Source organism: Oncorhynchus tshawytscha, linkage group LG21 (genome assembly GCF_018296145.1).
Source record: "Oncorhynchus tshawytscha isolate Ot180627B linkage group LG21, Otsh_v2.0, whole genome shotgun sequence".
In the NCBI taxonomy this organism is placed as follows: domain Eukaryota; kingdom Metazoa; phylum Chordata; class Actinopteri; order Salmoniformes; family Salmonidae; genus Oncorhynchus; species Oncorhynchus tshawytscha.
The window spans coordinates 44,886,549-44,908,320 of NC_056449.1; the positions used below are offsets into that span (position 1 = coordinate 44,886,549).

At 50.5% G+C, this 21,772-nt stretch overlaps 1 protein-coding gene across 1 annotated transcript; it reads left to right on the forward strand.

Moving 5' to 3' along the window:
* The first annotated feature begins 10 nt into the window (after window positions 1–10).
* On the forward strand, window positions 11–20,174 carry polr1d (RNA polymerase I and III subunit D). Its single transcript, XM_024405674.2, has 5 exons — window positions 11–159; window positions 10,788–10,885; window positions 12,357–12,433; window positions 17,906–17,988; window positions 19,934–20,174. The coding sequence occupies exons 1-5, from the start codon at window positions 55–57 to the stop codon at window positions 19,979–19,981; spliced, it is 411 nt and encodes a 136-aa protein (XP_024261442.2). The 5' UTR covers window positions 11–54; the 3' UTR covers window positions 19,982–20,174.
* The last annotated feature ends 1,598 nt before the right edge of the window (window positions 20,175–21,772 follow it).

Sequence of the window (21,772 nt, forward strand, 5' to 3'; positions counted from 1 at the left end):
GAACTACACTTCCTGGTGTGCAGCTACTTCCTGGTTGTGTCAGACCAACGTCACATGTATGTCACATTTACGCGACGAAACAGGGAACGTTGCAGTCGAGTGTTTTTTTTTTCAAGCATGGCGGGGATAGATGGAGAAAAGAAATCGGTATTGGAGATGGTAAGTGTTGCGAACTACTTTATCGAACAGGGCATGAAAATATGCCTCTGAATAGTTGTCTGAAATGGTTCTCATGTGGTGCCATAATTCGAAAAAGGCAGCCTCATCGTGTAATGCCAGGCTGAGTTTTCCACGGTTCGTGTGGAAGAAGATTCACGGGCACTGGTCATGATTTGACTACAGTAGCGTTATTTCAGACCAGGTATTGTTAACTCAAATATACAATGTACATAATTATTTTAATTAAGCCTGATCCATACTTCCTGTGTTGCCAGTTATCTAGGGTTTGTTTTGAAACTCGTAAATGTAACCAGTAAGAGGTTGACTGTACAACAACCTGTAACTTAGACAGCGTCCACTGGGAGATGTTTCCATTATATTTAGTTTATTTAAAGGCAATTACACCTGTGTACGCTACTCTTCGTGGGGTCCAGAAGAATTAAGGCAGTTTATACAATTTTAAAAAACATTACAATACATTCAGACTGTGTGCCCTCAAGCCACTTCTCCACCACTACCACATGTAAGGGATGTGAACCAGGGTCCCTGGTTCGCGCCCGGGTATGGGCGAGGGGAGGGTCTAAAGTTATACTGTTACACACATATCTACAGTACAACGTGTGTGTGTGTGTGTGTGGTCACTGTTCCATAAGGTGTATTTTATGTTGTTTTTTTAATCTACTTGTACTGCTTGTATCAGTTACCTGATGTGGAATAGAGTTCCATGTAGTTATGGCTCTATGTAGTACTGTGTGCCTCCCATAGTCTGTTCTGGACTTGGGGGACTGTGAAGAGGTCTCTGATGACATGTCTTGTGGGGTATGCATGTGTGTCTGAGCTGTGTGCCAGTAGTTCAAACAGACAGCTTGGTGCATTCAACATGTCAATACCGCTCATAAATACAAGTAGTGATGAAGTCAATCTCCTCCACTTTCAGCCAGGAGAGATTGACATGCATATTATTAATATTAACTCTCTGTGTACATTCAAGGGCCAGCAGAGTTGCAAAGAAATAGCCATGTCTCAGACTGGCCAATAAAAAGAAAAGATTAAGATGGGCAAAAGAACACATACACTGGACAGAGGAACTCTGCCTAGAAGACCAGCATCCTGGAGTCGCCTCTTCACTGTTGACGTTGACACTGGTGTTTTGCGGGTACTATTTAATGAAGCTGCCAGTTGAGGACTTGTGAGGCGTCTGTTTCTCAAACTAGACTCTTATGTACTTGTCCTCTTGCTCAGTTGTGCCCCGAGGCCTCCCACTCCTCTTTCTATTCTGGTTAGAGACCGTTTACGCTGTTCTGTGAAGGGAGTAGTACACAGGGTTGTACGAGATATTCCGTTTCTTGGCAATTTCTCGCATGGAATAGCCTTCATTTCTGAGAACAAGAATAGACTGATGAGTTTGAGAAGAAATGTCTTTGTTTCTGGCCATTTTGAGCCTGTAATCAAACCCACAAATGGGCAGTTTTATTGTTTCTTTAATTAGAACAACAGTTTTCAGCTGTGCTAACATAATTGCAAAAGGGTTTTCTAATGATCAATTAGTCTTTTAAAATGATAAACTTGGATTAGCTAACACAACGTGCCATTGGAACACAGGAGTGATGGTTGCTGATAATGGGCCTCTGTACTCCTATGTAGATATTCCATAAAAAATCAGCTGTTTCCAGCTACAAAAGTCATTTACAACATTAACACTGTCTACACTGTATTTCTGATCAATTTGATGTTTATTTTAATGGACCAAAAAAAAGTGCTTTTCTTTCAAAAACAAGGGCATTTCCTAGTGACCCCGAACTTTAGAACGGTAGTATAGGTTCAGAACGTTTATGAAATAGCACAGTTACAAATAGAAATCATACTGGATGGACATCAGAAATAGAGGAAGGACTAAAAACAAACAAATTATAACTATTGAAAAATAGATTGTCTGTACAATTTATATCATATGTATAAGATGGAAGTAGAAACCCTTGTTTATTAGTTTACTCCAGTTAGGGGAGGGGTGGTAGGGTTAGTGGAGGAGTGTTAGGGTAGGGTTAGTGGAGGAGTGTTAGGGTAGGGTTAGTGGAGGAGTGGTAGGGTAGGGTTAGTGGAGGAGTGTTAGGGTAGGGTTAGTGGAGGAGTGTTAGGGTAGGGTTAGTGGAGGAGTGTTAGGGTAGGGTTAGTGGAGGAGTGTTAGGGTAGGGTTAGTGGAGGAGTGTTAGGGTAGGGTTAGTGGAGGAGTGTTAGGGTAGGGTTAGTGGAGGAGTGTTAGGGTAGGGTTAGTGGAGGAGTGTTAGGGTAGGGTTAGTGGAGGAGTGGTAGTGTTAGGGTAGGGTTAGTGGAGGAGTGGTAGGGTTAGGGTAGGGTTAGTGGAGGAGTGGTAGGGTTAGGGTAGGGTTAGTGGAGGAGTGGTAGGGTTAGGGTAGGGTTAGTGGAGAAGTGGTAGGGGTAGGGTTAGTGGAGGAGTGTTAGGGTAGGGTTAGTGGAGGAGTGGTAGGGTTAGGGTAGAGTTAGTGGAGGAGTGGTAGGGTTAGGGTAGGGTTAGTGGAGGGGTGGTAAGGGCAGGGTTAGTGGAGGAGTGGTAGGGTTAGGGTAGGGTTAGTGGAGGAGTGGTAGGGTTAGTGGAGGAGTGGTAGGGTTAGGGTAGGGTTAGTGGAGGAGTGGTAGGGTTAGTGGAGGAGTGGTAGGGTTAGGGTAGGGTTAATGGAGGAGTGGTAGGGTTAGGGTAGGGTTAGTGGAGGAGTGGTAGGGTTAGGGTAGGGTTAGTGGAGGAGTGGTAGGGTTAGTGGAGGAGTGGTAGGGTTAGTGGGTGGTGGTAGGGTTAGTGGAGGAGTGGTAGGGTTAGTGGAGGAGTGGTAGGGTTAGTGGGGGGGGTGGTAGGGTTAGTGGAGGAGTGGTAGGGTTAGTGGAGGAGTGGTAGGGTTAGTGGGGGGTGGTAGGGTTAGTGGAGGAGTGGTAGGGTTAGGGTAGGGTTAGTGGAGGAGTGGTAGGGTTAGTGGAGGAGTGGTAGGGTTAGTGGAGGAGTGGTAGGGTTAGTGGAGGAGTGGTAGGGTTAGTGGGGGGTGGTAGGGTTAGAGGAGGAGTGGTAGGGTTAGTGGGGGTGGTAGGGTTAGTGGGGGGTGGTAGGGTTAGTGGAGGAGTGGTAGGGTTAGAGGAGGAGTGGTAGGGTTAGTGGAGGAGTGGTAGGGTTAGTGGAGGAGTGGTAGGGTTAGTGGGGGGTGGTAGGGTTAGTGGAGGAGTGGTAGGGTTAGTGGAGGAGTGGTAGGGTTAGTGGAGGAGTGGTAGGGTTAGAGGAGGAGTGGTAGGGTTAGTGGGGGGTGGTAGGGTTAGTGGGGGGTGGTAGGGTTAGTGGGGGGTGGTAGGGTTAGGGTAGGGTTAGAGGAGGAGTGGTAGGGTTAGGGTAGGGTTAGAGGAGGAGTGGTAGGGTTAGGGTAGGGTTAGAGGAGGAGTGGTAGGGTTAGGGTAGGGTTAGTGGGGGGTGGTAGGGTTAGTGGAGGAGTGGTAGGGTTAGTGGAGGAGTGGTAGGGTTAGAGGAGGAGTGGTAGGGTTAGTGGGGGGTGGTAGGGTTAGTGGGGGGTGGTAGGGTTAGGGTAGGGTTAGAGGAGGAGTGGTAGGGTTAGGGTAGGGTTAGAGGAGGAGTGGTAGGGTTAGGGTAGGGTTAGTGGGGGGTGGTAGGGTTAGTGGAGGAGTGGTAGGGTTAGGGGAGGGGTGGTAGGGTTAGTGGAGGAGTGGTAGGGTTAGTGGAGGAGTGGTAGGGTTAGTGGGGGAGTGGTAGGGTTAGGGGAATAATACAGGAAGGTACATTCTAAAAAAGTGTGTGTGTGCGTGTTTACCCCAAATGCAGACAGTTACATAGATTGTTGCTTCCATCAATCTGCAATATTAAAGCTGATCCACAAAAAATAAGGATTGAAATACAATCTATGCAATATTTACACTAGATATACTAGGATATATATTAGTGAGCTATGTAGAAATACACTGTATAAATACTAGAGGTGTTGCTGTTTATATTCAATCACATTCCTGTAGAGCTTAGAGAGGATCTCATGTTAAATACTGTTGAAGTAATATGGCTACAGGTTCATCTGCCTCACCTAAATCCTATTCTAGTGGGAAGCTGCTATAGACCACCAAGTGGTAACAGTCAGTATCTGGATAATATGTGTGAAATTGTTGATAATATATGTGATATCAACAGAGAAGTATATTTTCTGGGTGATTTTAAATATTGACTAGTTTTCATCAAGCTGCCCACTCAGGAAAAAAACTTCAAACTGTAACCAGTGCCTGCAACCTGGTTCAGGTTATCAGTCAACCTACCAGAGTATTTACAAACAGAACAGTAACTAAACCATCCACTTGTATTGACCACATCTTTACTAATCCCACAGAAATCTTCTCTTATGTAGTATTCATACCCATCAGATGTAGTGATCATGATATAATAGCCATATCTAGGAAAACCAAAGTTTAAAAGACTGGACCTAAAATAGTGTATAAGCGATCATACTAGAGGTTTTTACAATGATTCCTATGTTGAAGATGTGAAAAAATGGTCTGATACGTGTGTAAATAGGATGGTCTGATGCGTGTGTAAATAGGATGGTCTGATGTGTGTGTAAATAGGATGGTCTGATGTGTGTGTAAATAGGATGGTCTGATGTGTGTGTAAATGAGATGGTCTGATGTGTGTGTAAATGAGATGGTCTGATGCGTGTGTAAATAGGATGGTCTGATGCGTGTGTCAATAGGATGGTCTGATGCGTGTGTCAATAGGATGGTCTGATGCGTGTGTCAATAGGATGGTCTGATGCGTGTGTCAATAGGATGGTCTGATGCGTGTGTAAATAAGATGGTCTGATGCGTGTGTCAATAGGAACATCTGATGCTGCACTTGAAGCATTTCTGAAACTGCTTCTTCAGGTTACTGACATCCATCAACTAACTGACTGGTAGATCTACCAAATCCCCATGGATAGATGATGAACTGAAAAACTCTATTGACTGAAAGGGATGATAATGATGGTGATTTTTTTATTATTTTTTATTTAACCAGGTAGGCAAGTTGAGAACAAGTTCTCATTTACAATTGCGACCTGGCCAATATAAAGCATAGCAGTGTGAACAGACAACGACACAGAGTTACACATGGAGTAAAACAAACATACAGTCAATAATACAGTATAAACAAGTCTATATACGATGTGAGCAAATGAGGTGAGATAAGGGAGGTAAAGGCAAAAAAAGGCCATGGTGGCAAAGTAAATACAATATAGCAAGTAAAACACTGGAATGGTAGATTTGCAATGGAAGAATGTGCAAAGTAGAAATAAAAATAATGGGGTGCAAAATAAATGAATTAATCAAATACAGTAGGGAAAGAGGTAGTTGTTTGGGCTAAATTATAGGTGGGCTATGTACAGGTGCAGTAATCTGTGAGCTGCTCTGACAGTTGGTGCTTCAAGCTAGTGAGGGAGATGAGTGTTTCCAGTTTCAGAGATTTTTGTAGTTCGTTCCAGTCATTGGCAGCAGAGAACTGGAAGGAGAGGCGGCCAAAGAAAGAATTGGTTTTGGGGGTGACTAGAGAGATATACCTGCTGGAGCGTGTGCTACAGGTGGGAGATGCTGTGGTGACCAGCGAGCTGAGATAAGGGGGCACTTTACCTAGCAGTGTCTTGTAGATGACATGGCGCCAGTGGGTTTGGCGACGAGTATGAAGCAAGGGCCAGCCAACGAGAGCGTACAGGTCGCAATGGTGGGTAGTATATGGGGCTTTGGTGACAAAACTGATTGCACTGTGATAGACTGCATCCAATTTGTTGAGTAGGGTATTGGAGGCTATTTTGTAAATGACATCGCCGAAGTCGAGGATTGGTAGGATGGTCAGTTTTACAAGGATATGTTTGGCAGCACGAGTGAAGGATGCTTTGTTGCGAAATAGGAAGCCAATTCTAGATTTAACTTTGGATTGGAGATGTTTGATATGGGCCTGGAAGGAGAGTTTACAGTCTAACCAGACACCTAAGTATTTGTAGTTGTCCACGTATTCTAAGTCAGAGCCGTCCAGAGTAGTGATGCTGGACAGGCGGGCAGGTGCAGGTAGCGATCGGTTGTAGAGCATGCCATTAGTTTTACTTGTATTTAAGAGCAATTGGAGGCCACGGAAGGAGAGTTGTATGGCATTGAAGCTTGCCTGGAGGGTTGTTAACACAGTGTCCAAAGAAGGGCCAGAAGTATACAGAATGGTGTCGTCTGCGTAGAGGTGGATCAGAGACTCACCAGCAGCAAGAGCGACCTCATTGATGTATACAGAGAAGAGAGTCGGTCCAAGAATTGAACCCTGTGGCACGTCCATAGAGACTGCTAGAGGTCCGGACAGCAGACCCTCCGATTTGACACACTGAACTCTATCAGAGAAGTAGTTGGTGAACCAGGCGAGGCAATCATTTGAGAAACCAAGGCTGTCGAGTCTGCCTATGAGGATGTGGTGATTGACAGAGTCGAAAGCCTTGGCCAGATCAATGAATACGGCTGCACAGTAATGTTTCTTATCGATGGCGGTTAAGATATCGTTTAGGACCTTGAGCGTGGCTGAGGTGCACCCATGACCAGCTCTGAAACCAGATTGCATAGCAGAGAAGGTATGGTGAGATTCGAAATGGTCGGTAATCTGTTTGTTGACTTGGCTTTCAAAGACCTTAGAAAGGCATGGTAGGATAGATATAGGTCTGTAGCAGTTTGGGTGGGGGGAGTGCCCCCCCCTTTGAACAGGGGGATGACCGCAGCTGCTTTCCAATCTTTGGGAATCTCAGACGACACGAAAGAGAGGTTGAAAAGGCTAGTAATAGGGGTGGCAATAATTTCGGCAGATAATTTTAGAAATAAAGGGTCCAGATTGTCTAGCCCGGCTGATTTGTAGGGGTCCAGATTTTGCAGCTCTTTCAGAACATCAGCTGAACGGATTTGGGAGAAGGAGAAATGGGGAAGGCTTGGGTGAGTTGCTGTGGGGGGTGCAGTGCTGTTGACCGGGATAGGAGTAGCCAGGTGGAAAGCATGGCCAGCCGTTGAAAAATGCTTATTGAAATTCTCAGTTATGGTGGATTTATCAGTGGTGACAGTGTTTATCAGTGGTTTATCAGTGGTGACAACTTTTTTGAGTTAGTGTTGCAGGAAGCAAATTTCTGCTTGAAAAATCTAGCCTTGGCTGTTCTAACTGCCTGTGTATTATGGTTTCTAGCTTCCCTGAACAGCTGCATATCACGGGGGCTGTTCGATGCTAATGTAGAACGCCATAGGATGCTTTTGTGTTGGTTAAGGGCAGTCAGGTCTGGGGAGAACCAATGGCTATATCTGTTCCTGGTTCTAAATTTCTTGAATGGGGCATGTTTATTTAAGATGGTTACGAAGGCATTTAAAAAAAATATCCAGGCATCCTCTACTGACGGGAAGAGATCAATATCCTTGCAGGATACCCCGGCCAGGTCGATTAGAAAGGCCTGCTCGCTGAAGTGTTTCAGGGAGCGTTTTACAGTGATGAGTGGAGGTCGTTTGACCGCTGACCCATTACGGATGCAGGCAATGAGGCAGTGATCGCTGAGATCTTGGTTGAAGACAGCAGAGGTGTATTTAGAGGGCAAGTTGGTTAGGATGATATCTATGAGGGTGCCCGTGTTTAAGGCTTTGGGGAGGTACCTGGGAGGTTCATTGATAATTTGTGTGAGATTGAGGGCATCAAGTTTAGATTGTAGGATGGCTGGGGTGTTAAGCATGTTCCAGTTTAGGTCGCCTAGCAGCACGAGCTCTGAAGATAGATGGGCGGCAATCAGTTCACATCTGGTGTCCAGAGCACAGCTGGGGGTAGAGGGTGGTCTATAGCAGGCGGCAACGGTGAGAGACTTGTTTTTAGAGAGGTGGATTTTTAAAAGTAGAAGTTCAAATTGTTTGGGTATAGACCTAGATAGCCTGCAGAGTTCTGTCCTACTATCTTTGCAGTAGATTGCAACACCGCCCCCTTTGACAGTTCTATGATGATGATGATGATGATGATGATGATATGGGAATGGAAAATAAATCTGGCAACACAGCAGAGATGGAACTAAACAAAAAGAAGAAACTATGGAATAAAGATGCATTCTATAAGGAATGATAGTGAAAAGGAGTAGCTAGGTAGAGAAGCTAACTGAGTTCCATCTTTCATTGAGACTGATGGCTCATTCATTCATAACAAAACCCTTTGATATTGCCAAGCACTTTAATAATGATTTTGAGGAAAGTTAGGCATGACCTTCAAAACAACATGCTGATCCTTCATATTCCTGCATAACGGACCAAAATAATGAAAGATGAGCGCTGTAGTTTTGAATTTGTGTGGATGAGGTGAAGAAGATATTTGCTATCTATGAATTAGGACAAACCACCTGGAACTGAACTTGGATATTAAGTTGGTAGTGGAATACATTGCGATGCTATTTGGCACATCTTCTATCTAAGCCTAGAAGACGGAGTGTGCTCTTAGGCCTGGAGGGAGGCAAAGGCCATTAAATCAAATCGAATCAAATTTTATTTGTCACATACACATGGTTAGCAGATGTTAATGCGAGCGTAGCGAAATGCTTGTGCTTCTAGTTCCGACAATGCAGTAATAACCAACAAGTAATCTAACTAACAATTCCAAAACTACTGTCTTATACACAGTGTAAGGGGATAAAGAATACGTACATAAAGATATATGAATGAGTGATGGTACAGAGCAGCATAGGCAAGATACAGTAGATGGTATCGAGTACAGTATATACATATGAGATGAGTATGTAAACAAAGTGGCATAGTTAAAGTGGCTAGTGATACATGTATTACATAAGGATGCAGTAGATGATATAGAGTACAGTATATACGTATGCATATGAGATGAATAATGTAGGGTATGTAACATTGTATTAGGTAGCATTGTTTAAAGTGGCTAGTGATATATTTTACATTTCCCATCAATTCCCATTATTAAAGTGGCTGGAGTTGAGTCAGTGTCAGTGTGTTGGCAGCAGCCACTCAATGCGCTGCACAAGAAAAATAAAAGCACCCTATATGGATTCCCATAATTTGCCTTATCATGGCTGGACAGTTACCTATCCAATATAACAGAGGGTTTTCTTTAATGGAAGCCTCTCTAATGCAAATTCAGTTGAATGTGGTGTACCGCAGGGCAGCCGGCTTGGGCCATTATAGTTTTCTGTTTTTCACTAATGACCTTCCACTGACCTTGAATAAAGTCTGTGTATCCATGTACGCTGTCAACTGAACAGTATACGTGTCGGCTGCAACAGTAAAATTGTTTTAGAATGGGTAACTAGCAACAGTGGTGTAAAGTGCTTGCCTTGTTATGGCTGCAATCCCGTTAACGGAAAAGTGTCATCAACAACTGCTGAATAGCATAGCGCTACCTACATTCAATGAATATTACTAAAAATATTTATATTCATGAAATCACAAGTGCAATATAGGAAAACACGGTTTAGCCTTTTGTTAATCCACCTGTCGTGTCAGATTTAGAAATTATGCTTTACAGCGAAAGCAATCCAAGCGTTTGTGTAAGTTTATCGATCGCATGACAAAACATTAGCATCAGGTAGCTTGGTCACGAAAATCAGAAAAGCAATCAAATTAATCGTTTACATTTGATGATCTTCGGATGTTTTCACTCACGAGACTCCCAGCTACATAATAAATGTTCCTTTTGTTCCATAAAGAATAGTTTATATCCAAAATACCTCAGTTTGTTTGGCGCGTTATGCCTAGAAATCCACAGGAAAGAGCGGTCACGACAACGCAGACAAATTCCAAATAGTTTCCATAATGTCCACAGAAACATGTCAAATGTTTTTTATAATCAATCCTCAGGTTATTTTTAAAATATATAATCGATAATATATCAACCGCAAATGTCTTTCACAGTAGGAGAGGGAAAAGCAATAGCTGTCTAAACTCTGTTACACGAACAAAACACATGTGACCATTTTACGCGATGTTATCTTTCTGGCTCATTTTTCAAAATAAAAGCCTGAAACTTTGTCTGAAGACTGTTGCCACCTTGAGGAAGCGATAGGAAAAGGAATCTGGTTGATATCCCTTTAAATGGAGCAAACATTACATTTTGAATGCTTAGCAGGACAGGAAAATTATCAAATTCACACTATTATCAAGACAACTCGTGGTCATCCCTTGTGCCTCTGATCTGAAGGACTCACTGAACACATGCATCTTTTGTAAATTACATCTGAGTGTTGGAGTGTTCCCTTGGCTAAATTGTACATGTACGTTTGATACTTAAGTATATTTATAACCAAATACTTTTAGACTTTTACTCAAGTAATGTTTTACTGGGTAAATGTCACTTTTAGAAAACGGGGGTGTATCGTAATAGTAATAGAGTATGGTGTTTATAGACAGTAGAAAAGGTGTGGACAGCAGTAGTTATATAGGATGATTAACTAGAATACAGTGTAGAAATAAGTGGGTAAAACATTGTCTATTAGTGTGACAAGTGTTGAATGACTAAGTACATAGATTGCTGCCCTGAGGTTCAGGGTAGAGTACTGGGAGGTGGCTGTTTAAGGGTCTGATGGTTGTATCTGTGTCCCCAGGTGCAGGCTGATGGAACAGACGAAGGCTGTGTGACGTTTGTTCTTCATGAGGAGGATCACACTCTGGGGAACTCTCTACGTTACATGGTTATGAAGAGGTTAGTCCCTGACCCTTAACCTCTAACCCTAAGTCCCTCTGCTACAACGTCATGAAGAGGTTATTACCTGACCCCTAACCTCTAACCCCCTCTGCTTCAACATCATGAAGAGGTTATTACCTGACCCCTAACCTCTAACCCCTAACCCCCTCTGCTACAACATCATAGAGTTTATTACCTGACCTCTAACCCCTAACCTCTAACCCTAACTCCCTCTGCTACAACATCATGGAGAGATTATTACCTGACCTCTAACTCCTAACCCCCTCTGCTACAACGTCATAGAGTTTATTACCTGACCTCTAACCCCTAACCTCTAACCCTAACTCCCTCTGCTACAACATCATGGAGAGATTATTACCTGACCTCTAACTTCTAACCCCCTCTGCTACAACGTCATGGAGAGGTTATTACCTGACCTCTAACCCTAAGTCCTTCTGCTGCAACATCATGGAGAGGTTATTACCTGACCTCTAATCCCTAACTTCTAACCCCCTCTGCTTCAACATCATGGAGAGGTTATTACCTGACCTCTAACCCCTAACCTCTAACCCTAACTCCTTCTGCTACAACATCATAGAGTTTATTACCTGACCTCTAACCCCTAACCTCTAACCCTAACTCCCTCTGCTACAACGTCATGGAGAGGTTATTACCTGACCCTAACCCTAACTCCCTCTGCTACAACATCATAGAGAGGTTATTACCTGACCTCTAACCCGTAACTCCCTCTGCTACAACATCATGGAGAGGTTATTACCTGACCTCTAACCCCTAACCTCTTAACCCCCTCTGCTACAACGTCATGGATAGGTTATTACCTGACCCCTAACCTCTAACCCTAACTCCTTCTGCTACAACATCATAGAGTTTATTACCTGACCTCTAACCCCTAACTCCCTCTGCTACAACATCATGGAGAGGTTATTACCTGACCTCTAACCCCTAACCTCTAACCCTAACTCCCTCTGCTACAACATCATAGAGAGGTTATTACCTGACCTCTAACCCCTAACTCCCTCTGCTACAACATCATGGAGAGGTTATTACCTGACCTCTAACCCCTAACCTCTAACCCTAACTCCCTCTGCTACAACGTCATGGAGAGGTTATTACCTGACCTCTAACTCCCTCTGCTACAATGTCATGGAGAGGTTATTACCTGACCCCTAACCTCTAACCCTTAACCCTAACCTCTGACCTCTAACCCTAACTTCCTCCGCTTCATGATCAGGTTAGTCCTTGACACCCTAACCTCTGACCCTTAACCCTGGGCAACCAAGCTCCTCTGATACATAATCCAGGCCTTGTCCTTAGCCCCCGCCACCAGCCACCACTGAGATGTGTTGTTGTCAGTAGGTGTCCACCTTGCCATTCGGTGGGCTTGGTTATATTGCTCCCTCCTATGTAATGCCTCACCATAGTGATGGGTCTTACTGTGTGTAATGGTCTGTTTCTGCTGTGTGTTTAGCCTGGATGTAGACTTCTGTGGTTACAGCATCACTCACCCCTCTGAGAGCAAAATCAACTTCCGCATCCAGACCCGAGGTACGTAGGAGACAACTCTCCTCCACCCTCTGTCCTTCTCTCCTTCTCCCACTCTGCCCTGTGTCCTTCTCTCCTCTGCCCTGTGTCCTGTCCTTCTCTCCTCTGCCCTGTGTCCTGTTCTTCTCTCCTCCACCCACTCTGCCCCGTGTCCTTCTCTACTCCACCCACTCTGCCCCGTGTCCTTCTCTACTCCACCCACTCTGCCCCGTGTCCTTCTCTACTCCGCCCACTCTGCCCCGTGTCCTTCTCTACTCCGCCCACTCTGCCCCGTGTCCTTCTCTACTCCGCCCACTCTGCCCCGTGTCCTTCTCTACTCCGCCCACTCTGCCCCGTGTCCTTCTCTACTCCACCCACTCTGCCCCGTGTCCTTCTCTACTCCGCCCACTCTGCCCCGTGTCCTTCTCTACTCCGCCCACTCTGCCTCTCGCTCTCCTCCGCCCCATGTCTCGCTCTCCTCCGCCCCGTGTCTCGCTCTCCTCCGCCCCGTGTCTCGCTCTCGTCTCGCTCTCCTCTGCCCCGTGTCTCGCTCTCCTCTGCCCACTCTGCCCCGTGTCTCGCTCTCCTCTGCCCCGTGTCTCGCTCTCCTCTGCCCCGTGTCTCGCTCTCCTCTGCCCCGTGTCTCGCTCTCCTCTGCCCACTCTGCCCCGTGTCTCGCTCTCCTCTGCCCCGTGTCTCGCTCTCCTCCGCCCCGTGTCTCGCTCTCCTCCGCCCCGTGTCTCGCTCTCCTCCGCCCCGTGTCTCGCTCTCCTCCGCCCCGTGTCTCGCTCTCCTCCGCCCCGTGTCTCGCTCTCCTCCGCCCCGTGTCTCGCTCTCCTCCGCCCCGTGTCTCGCTCTCCTCCGCCCCGTGTCTCGCTCTCCTCCGCCCCGTGTCTCGCTCTCCTCCGCCCACTCTGCCCCGTGTCTCGCTCTCCTCTGCCCCGTGTCTCGCTCTCCTCCGCCCACTCTGCCCCGTGTCTCGCTCTCCTCTGCCCCGTGTCTCGCTCTCCTCTGCCCCGTGTCTCGCTCTCCTCTGCCCCGTGTCTCGCTCTCCTCTGCCCCGTGTCTCGCTCTCCTCTGCCCCGTGTCTCGCTCTCATCTGCCCCGTGTCTCGCTCTGCCCCGTGTCTGCTCTCCTCCCGTGTCTCGCTCTCCTCTGCCCCGTGTCTCGCTCTCCTCTGCCCCGTGTCTCGCTCTCCTCTGCCCCGTGTCTCGCTCTCCTCTGCCCCGTGTCTCGCTCTCCTCTGCCCCGTGTCTCGCTCTCCTCTGCCCCGTGTCTCGCTCTCCTCTGCCCCGTGTCTCGCTCTCCTCTGCCCCGTGTCTCGCTCTCCTCTGCCCCGTGTCTCGCTCTCCTCTGCCCCGTGTCTCGCTCTCCTCTGCCCCGTGTCTCGCTCTCCTCTGCCCCGTGTCTCGCTCTCCTCTGCCCCGTGTCTCGCTCTCCTCTGCACCGTGTCTCGCTCTCCTCCGCCCCGTGTCTCGCTCTCCTCCGCCCCGTGTCTCGCTCTCCTCCGCCCCGTGTCTCGCTCTCCTCCGCCCCGTGTCTCGCTCTCCTCCGCCCCGTGTCTCGCTCTCCTCCGCCCCGTGTCTCGCTCTCCTCCGCCCCGTGTCTCGCTCTCCTCCGCCCCGTGTCTCGCTCTCCTCCGCCTCCTCCGCTCCCCTCCGCCCCGTGTCTCGCTCTCCTCCGCCCCGTGTCTCGCTCTCCTCCGCCCCGTGTCTCGCTCTCCTCCGCCCCGTGTCTCGCTCTCCTCTGCCCTGCCGTGTCTCGCTCTCCTCTCTGCCCGTGTCTCGCTCTCCTCCGCCCCGTGTCTCGCTCTCCTCCGCCCCGTGTCTCGCTCTCCTCCGCCCCGTGTCCGCCCCGTGCTCTCCTCCGCCCCGTGTCTCGCTCTCCTCCGCCCCGCCCCGTGTCTCGCTCTCCTCCGCCCCGTGTCTCGCTCTCCTCCGCCCCGTGTCTCGCTCTCCTCTGCCCCGTGTCTCGCTCTCCTCCGCCCACTTAGCCCCCGTGTCTGCTCTCCTCTGCCCCGTGTCTCGCTCTCCTCTGCCCCGTGTCTCGCTCTCCTCCGCCCACTCTGCCCCGTGTCTCGCTCTCCTCTGCCCCGTGTCTCGCTCTCCTCTGCCCCGTGTCTCGCTCTCCTCTGCCCCGTGTCTCGCTCTCCTCCGCCCACTCTGCCCCGTGTCTCGCTCTCCTCTGCCCCGTGTCTCGCTCTCCTCCGCCCACTCTGCCCTGTGTCCTGCTCTCCTACACCCACTCTGCCCCGTGTTCCTCTCTACTCTGCCCACTCTGCCCCGTGTCCTGCTCTCCTCCGCCAACTCTGCCCCGTGTTCCTCTCTACTCCGCCCACTCTGCCCCGTGTTCCTCTCTACTCCGCCCACTCTGCCCCGTGTCCTGCTCTCCTCCGCCAACTCTGCCCCGTGTTCCTCTCTACTCCGCCCACTCTGCCCCGTGTTCCTCTCTACTCCGCCCACTCTGCCCCGTGTCCTGCTCTCCTCCGCCCACTCTGCCCCGTGTTCCTCTCTACTCCGCCCACTCTGCCCTGTGTCCTGCTCTCCTCCGCCCACTCTGCCCCGTGTTCCTCTCTACTCCGCCCACTCTGCCCTGTGTCCTGCTCTACTCCGCCCACTCTGCCCCGTGTTCCTTTCTACTCCGCCCACTCTGCCCCGTGTTCCTCTCTACTCCGCCCACTCTGCCCCGTGTCCTGCTCTCCTCCGCCCACTCTGCCCCGTTTTCCTCTCTACTCCGCCCACTCTGCCCTGTGTCCTGCTCTCCTCCGCCCACTCTGCCCCGTGTTCCTCTCTACTCCGCCCACTCTGCCCCGTGTCCTTCTTTACTCCGCCCACTCTGCCCCGTGTCCTTCTCTACTCCGCCCACTCTGCCCCGTGTCCTTCTCTACTCCGCCCACTCTGCCCCGTGTCCTTCTCTACTCCGCCCACTCTGCCTCTCGCTCTCCTCCGCCCCATGTCTCGCTCTCCTCCGCCCCGTGTCTCGCTCTCCTCCGCCCCGTGTCTCGCTCTCCTCCGCCCCGTGTCTCGCTCTCGTCTCGCTCTCCTCTGCCCCGTGTCTCGCTCTCCTCCGCCCACTCTGCCCCGTGTCTCGCTCTCCTCTGCCCACTCTGCCCCGTGTCTCGCTCTCCTCTGCCCCGTGTCTCGCTCTCCTCTGCCCCGTGTCTCGCTCTCCTCTGCCCCGTGTCTCGCTCTCCTCTGCCCCGTGTCTCGCTCTCCTCTGCCCACTCTGCCCCGTGTCTCGCTCTCCTCCGCCCCGTGTCTCGCTCTCCTCCGCCCCGTGTCTCGCTCTCCTCCGCCCCGTGTCTCGCTCTCCTCCGCCCCGTGTCTCGCTCTCCTCTGCCCACTCTGCCCCGTGTCTCGCTCTCCTCTGCCCCGTGTCTCGCTCTCCTCTGCCCCGTGTCTCGCTCTCCTCTGCCCACTCTGCCCCGTGTCTCGCTCTCCTCTGCCCCGTGTCTCGCTCTCCTCCGCCCCGTGTCTCGCTCTCCTCCGCCCCGTGTCTCGCTCTCCTCCGCCCCGTGTCTCGCTCTCCTCTGCCCCGTGTCTCGCTCTCCTCTGCCCCGTGTCTCGCTCTCCTCTGCCCCGTGTCTCGCTCTCCTCTGCCCCGTGTCTCGCTCTCCTCTGCCCCGTGTCTCGCTCTCCTCCGCCCACTCTGCCCCGTGTCTCGCTCTCCTCTGCCCCGTGTCTCGCTCTCCTCTGCCCCGTGTCTCGCTCTCCTCTGCCCCGTGTCTCGCTCTCCTCCGCCCCGTGTCTCGCTCTCCTCCGCCCCGTGTCTCGCTCTCCTCCGCCCCGTGTCTCGCTCTCCTCCGCCCCGTGTCTCGCTCTCCTCCGCCCCTTGTCTCGCTCTCCTCCGCCCCGTGTCTCGCTCTCCTCCGCCCCGTGTCTCGCTCTCCTCCGCCCCGTGTCTCGCTCTCCTCCGCCCCGTGTCTCGCTCTCCTCCGCCCCGTGTCTCGCTCTCCTCCGCCCCGTGTCTCGCTCTCCTCCGCCCCGTGTCTCGCTCTCCTCCGCCCCGTGTCTCGCTCTCCTCCGCCCCGTGTCTCGCTCTCCTCCGCCCCGTGTCTCGCTCTCCTCCGCCCCGTGTCTCGCTCTCCTCCGCCCCGTGTCTCGCTCTCCTCCGCCCCGTGTCTCGCTCTCCTCCGCCCCGTGTCTCGCTCTCCTCTGCCCCGTGTCTCGCTCTCCTCCCCCCTCCGCCCCGTGTCTCGCTCCGCCCCTCTGCCCCGTGTCTCGCTCTCCTCTGCCCCGTGTCTCGCTCTCCTCTGCCCCGTGTCTCGCTCTCCTCCGCCCCGTGTCTCGCTCTCCTCCGCCCCGTGTCTCGCTCTCCTCCGCCCCGTGTCTCGCTCTCCTCTGCCCCGTGTCTCGCTCTCCTCTGCCCCGTGTCTCGCTCTCCTCCGCCCACTCTGCCCCGTGTCTCGCTCTCCTCTGCCCCGTGTCTCGCTCTCCTCCGCCCACTCTGCCCCGTGTCTCGCTCTCCTCTGCCCCGTGTCTCGCTCTCCTCTGCCCCGTGTCTCGCTTTCCTCTGCCCCGTGTCTCGCTCTCCTCCGCCCACTCTGCCCCGTGTCTCGCTCTCCTCTGCCCCGTGTCTCGCTCTCCTCCGCCCACTCTGCCCCGTGTCTCGCTCTCCTCTGCCCCGTGTCTCGCTCTCCTCCGCCCACTCTGCCCTGTGTCCTGCTCTCCTACACCCACTCTGCCCCGTGTTCCTCTCTACTCTGCCCACTCTGCCCCGTGTCCTGCTCTCCTCCGCCAACTCTGCCCCGTGTTCCTCTCTACTCCGCCCACTCTGCCCCGTGTTCCTCTCTACTCCGCCCACTCTGCCCCGTGTCCTGCTCTCCTCCGCCCACTCTGCCCCGTGTTCCTCTCTACTCCGCCCACTCTGCCCCGTGTCCTGCTCTCCTCCGCCCACTCTGCCCCGTGTTCCTCTCTACTCCGCCCACTCTGCCCTGTGTCCTGCTCTCCTCCGCCCACTCTGCCCCGTGTTCCTCTCTACTCCGCCCACTCTGCCCTGTGTCCTGCTCTACTCCGCCCACTCTGCCCCGTGTTCCTCTCTACTCCGCCCACTCTGCCCCGTGTTCCTCTCTACTCCGCCCACTCTGCCCCGTGTCCTGCTCTCCTCCGCCCACTCTGCCCCGTGTTCCTCTCTACTCCGCCCACTCTGCCCCGTGTCCTGCTCTCCTCCGCCCACTCTGCCCCGTGTTCCTCTCTACTCCGCCCACTCTGCCCTGTGTCCTGCTCTCCTCCGCCCACTCTGCCCCGTGTTCCTCTCTACTCCGCCCACTCTGCCCTGTGTGTGTAACACAGCTACTTGCTGCCTAATAGAAATCCCCAGTCAGCATGTTTCCTGTCGGTCTACATACTACAGTAAAGACAGCATGTCATTCTATTGGTGGGATGTCCTGTAGCCACTAGCCTCCACAGCTTTTACAAACTATGACCTGTATGTGTCGGCTGACGAGCCTCGGATGTTATTCTTGTGTGTGTGTCTGTCTGTCTCTGTGTGTTCCAGGTGGGGTTCCAGCTGTGGAACCTTTGAGAAGAGGACTGAATGAGCTCAGTGATGTCTGTCAACACGTCCTCAACACCTTCCAGGTATCACCATCCTTCCAACCCAGGGTCTGTGGGGACAGGGTCAGTTATAGCAGCAGTGGGGACAGGGTCAGTTATAACAGCAGTGGGGACAGGGTCAGTTATAACAGCAGTGGGGACAGGGTCAGTTATAGCAGCAGTGGGGACAGGGTCAGTTATAACAGCAGTGGGGACAGGGTCAGTTATAACAGCAGTGGGGACAGGGTCAGTTATAACAGTAGTGGGGACAGGGTCAGTTATAACAGCAGTGGGGACAGGGTCAGTTATAGCAGCAGTGGGGACAGGGTCAGTTATAGCAGCAGTGGGGACAGGGTCAGTTATAACAGCAGTGGGGACAGGGTCAGTTATAACAGCAGTGGGGACAGGGTCAGTTATAGCAGCAGTGGGGACAGGGTAACAGCAGTGGGGACAGGGTCCAGTTATAGCAGCAGTGGGGACAGGGTCAGTTATAACAGCAGTGGGGACAGGGTCAGTTATAGCAGCTGTGGGGACAGGGTCAGTTATAACAGCAGTGGGGACAGGGTCAGTTATAACAGCAGTGGGGACAGGGTCAGTTATAGCAGCAGTGGGGACAGGGTCAGTTATAACAGCAGTGGGGACAGGGGTCAGTTATAGCAGCAGTGGGGACAGGGTCAGTTATAACAGTAGTGGGGACAGGGTCAGTTATAACAGTAGTGGGGACAGGGTCAGTTATAACAGCAGTGGGGACAGGGTCAGTTATAGCAGCAGTGGGGACAGGGTCAGTTATAGCAGCAGTGGGGACAGGGTCAGTTATAACAGCAGTGGGGACAGGGTCAGTTATAACAGTAGTGGGGACAGGGTCAGTTATAACAGTAGTGGGGACAGGGTCAGTTATAACAGCAGTGGGGACAGGGTCAGTTATAGCAGCAGTGGGGACAGGGTCAGTTATAACAGCAGTGGGGACAGGGTCAGTTATAGCAGTAGTGGGGACAGGGTCAGTTGGGACAGGGTCAGTTATAACAGTAGTGGGGACAGGGTCAGTTATAACAGCAGTGGGGACAGGGTCAGTTATAGCAGCAGTGGGGACAGGGTCAGTTATAACAGCAGTGGGGACAGGGTCAGTTATAGCAGTAGTGGGGACAGGGTCAGTTGGGACAGGGTCAGTTATAACAGTAGTGGGGACAGGGTCAGTTGGGACAGGGTCAGTTATAACAGCAGTGGGGACAGGGTCAGTTATAGCAGTAGTGGGGACAGGGTCAGTTGGGACAGGGTCAGTTATAACAGTAGTGGGGACAGGGTCAGTTGGGACAGGGTCAGTTATAACAGCAGTGGGGACAGGGTCAGTTATAACAGCAGTGGGGACAGGGTCAGTTATAACAGTAGTGGGGACAGGGTCAGTTATAACAGTAGTGGGGACAGGGTCAGTTATAACAGTAGTGGGGACAGGGTCAGTGGGGACAGGGTCAGTTATAACAGCAGTGGGGACAGGGTCAGTTATAACAGCAGTGGGGACAGGGTCAGTTATAACAGTAGTGGGGACAGGGTCAGTTATAACAGTAGTGGGGACAGGGTCAGTTATAACAGTAGTGGGGACAGGGTCAGTTATAGCAGCAGTGGGGACAGGGTCAGTTATAACAGCAGTGGGGACAGGGTCAGTTATAGCAGCAGTGGGGACAGGGTCAGTTATAGCAGCAGTGGGGACAGGGTCAGTTATAGCAGCAGTGGGGACAGGGTCAGTTATAACAGCAGTGGGGACAGGGTCAGTTATAACAGTAGTGGGGACAGGGTCAGTTATAACAGTAGTGGGGACAGGGTCAGTTATAACAGTAGTGGGGACAGGGTCAGTTATAACAGTAGGTTGGTGGGGACTGTTAGATGTCATCTACGATTAGATCTCTGCTGTTGAACTGATAGATGTACCTTAGCATCTGCTGTGTTATTGGGTTAACGTGTGTGTGTGTGTGTGTGTGTGTGTTCGCGTGCGTAGAGGAGTGTGAGTGAGTTCAGGTCACAGCAGGATGACGTCATGGATTGAGGAGCCCACTGGAGCGTTGACGGGATATGAAACATACAACTCTGTATTTCTATCCTAATGCTGTACATTGTTGATAGTTAAGATAAATGATTTATTTTCCCAATTAACCAATATGTTGTATTAATATTGGAGGAGTATCCTGTTGGCATGACATTCTGTTTGTCTAAACTTTAGTAAAGTATTTTATCAGAGAGTTGACTTGTTTGTCGTGACTGGTGTGATTTATAATTCCTTTAATCAGATGGGAGTGTGTGTCGCAAATGGCACCCTATTCCCTATGTAGTACACTAGTTTTGACCAGAGCACCCTATTCCCTATATAGTGCACTAGTTTTGACCAGGGCACCCTATTCCCTATATAGTGCACTACTTTTGATCAGGGCCCATAGGGTTCCATGTGGAGAGCTGTCTCCCAACAGAGGAACAGACAACACCACTTCCTGAAACCATTCTGTAGGATCTGTCCCAGGCTCAGTTCACCTGGAGTCTGTTGGTGCAGTTAAACTCACAGAACGTTGTTCTGTTTAATGTTTTCCAGACTCTTAACTGATATCAAAGGTTTATTGGTTGTGTACACATTTTGCAGATGTTATCGCAGGTGCAGCAAAATGCTAATGTTTCTAGCTCAAACAGTGCAGTATACCTAACAATACAAAAAAATACACACAAATCCTCATAATTGAAGGAATTAAGAAATATCAGAACGAGTTAAGTCAGTCAGCGCATTCGGAAAGTATTCAGACCCCTTCCCTTTTTCCACATTTTGTTACGTTACAGCCTTCTAAAATGGATTAAATAAATAAAACTCCTCAGCGATCTACACACAATACCCCATGATGACAAAGAAAAACCTTTTTTAGAAAGTTTTGCAACTGTGTCAAAAAAAAAACAGATACCGTATATACTTGAGTATTCAGACCCTTTGCTATGTGACTCAAAATTGAACTCCCGTTCCTCCTGTTTCCATTGATCATCCTTGATGTTTCTACAACTTGATTGGAGTCCAGCTGTGGTAAATTCAATTGATTGGACATGATTTGGAAATAAATACACCTGTCTATATAAGGTCCCACAGTTGACAGGGCATGTCAGAGAAAAAAACCAAGCCATGAGGTTGAAGGAATTGTCCGTAGAGCTCCGAGACAGGATTGTGTCGAGTCACAGATCTGGGGAAGGGTACCAACACATTTCTGCACCATTGAAGGTCTCCAAGAACACAGTGGCCTCCATCATTCTTCAATGGAAGAAGGTTGGAACCACCAGGACCCTTCCTAGAGCTGGCCGCCCAGATAAACTGATCAATCGGGAGAGAAGGGTCTTGGTCAGGGAGGTGACCAAGAACCCGATGGACACGCTGACCGAGCTCTAGACTTCCTCTGTGGAGATGGGAGAACCTTCCAGAAGGACAACCGTCTCTGTAGCACTCCACCAATCAGGCCTTTATGGTAGAGTGGCCAGAAGGAAGCCACTCCTCAGTAAAAGACACAGACAGCCCGCTTGGAGTTTGTCAAAAGGTGCCTAAAGGACTCTGGCCATAAGAAACAAGATTCTCTGGTCTGATGAAACCAAAATTGAACTCTTTGGCCTGAATGCCAAGCATCACGTCCAGTGGAAACCTGGCACCATCCCTACGGTGAAGCATGGTGGTGGCAGCATCATGCTGTGGGGATTTTTTTCAGTGGCAGAGACTGGGAGACTAGTCAGGATTGAGGGAAAGATCAATGAAGCAAAGTACAGAGAGATCCTTGATGAGAACCTGCTCCAGAGCACTCAGGACCTCAGACTGGGGCGA

Coding starts and splice junctions, on each gene's coding strand:
- polr1d (XM_024405674.2), top strand. CDS start 55: ATGTATGTCACATTTACGCGACGAAACAGGGAACGTTGCAGTCGAGTG. Junction 160..10,787: donor AGAAATCGGTATTGGAGATG/GTAAGTGTTGCG, acceptor CTGTGTCCCCAG/GTGCAGGCTGATGGAACAGA. Junction 17,989..19,933: donor ACGTCCTCAACACCTTCCAG/GTATCACCATCC, acceptor TCGCGTGCGTAG/AGGAGTGTGAGTGAGTTCAG.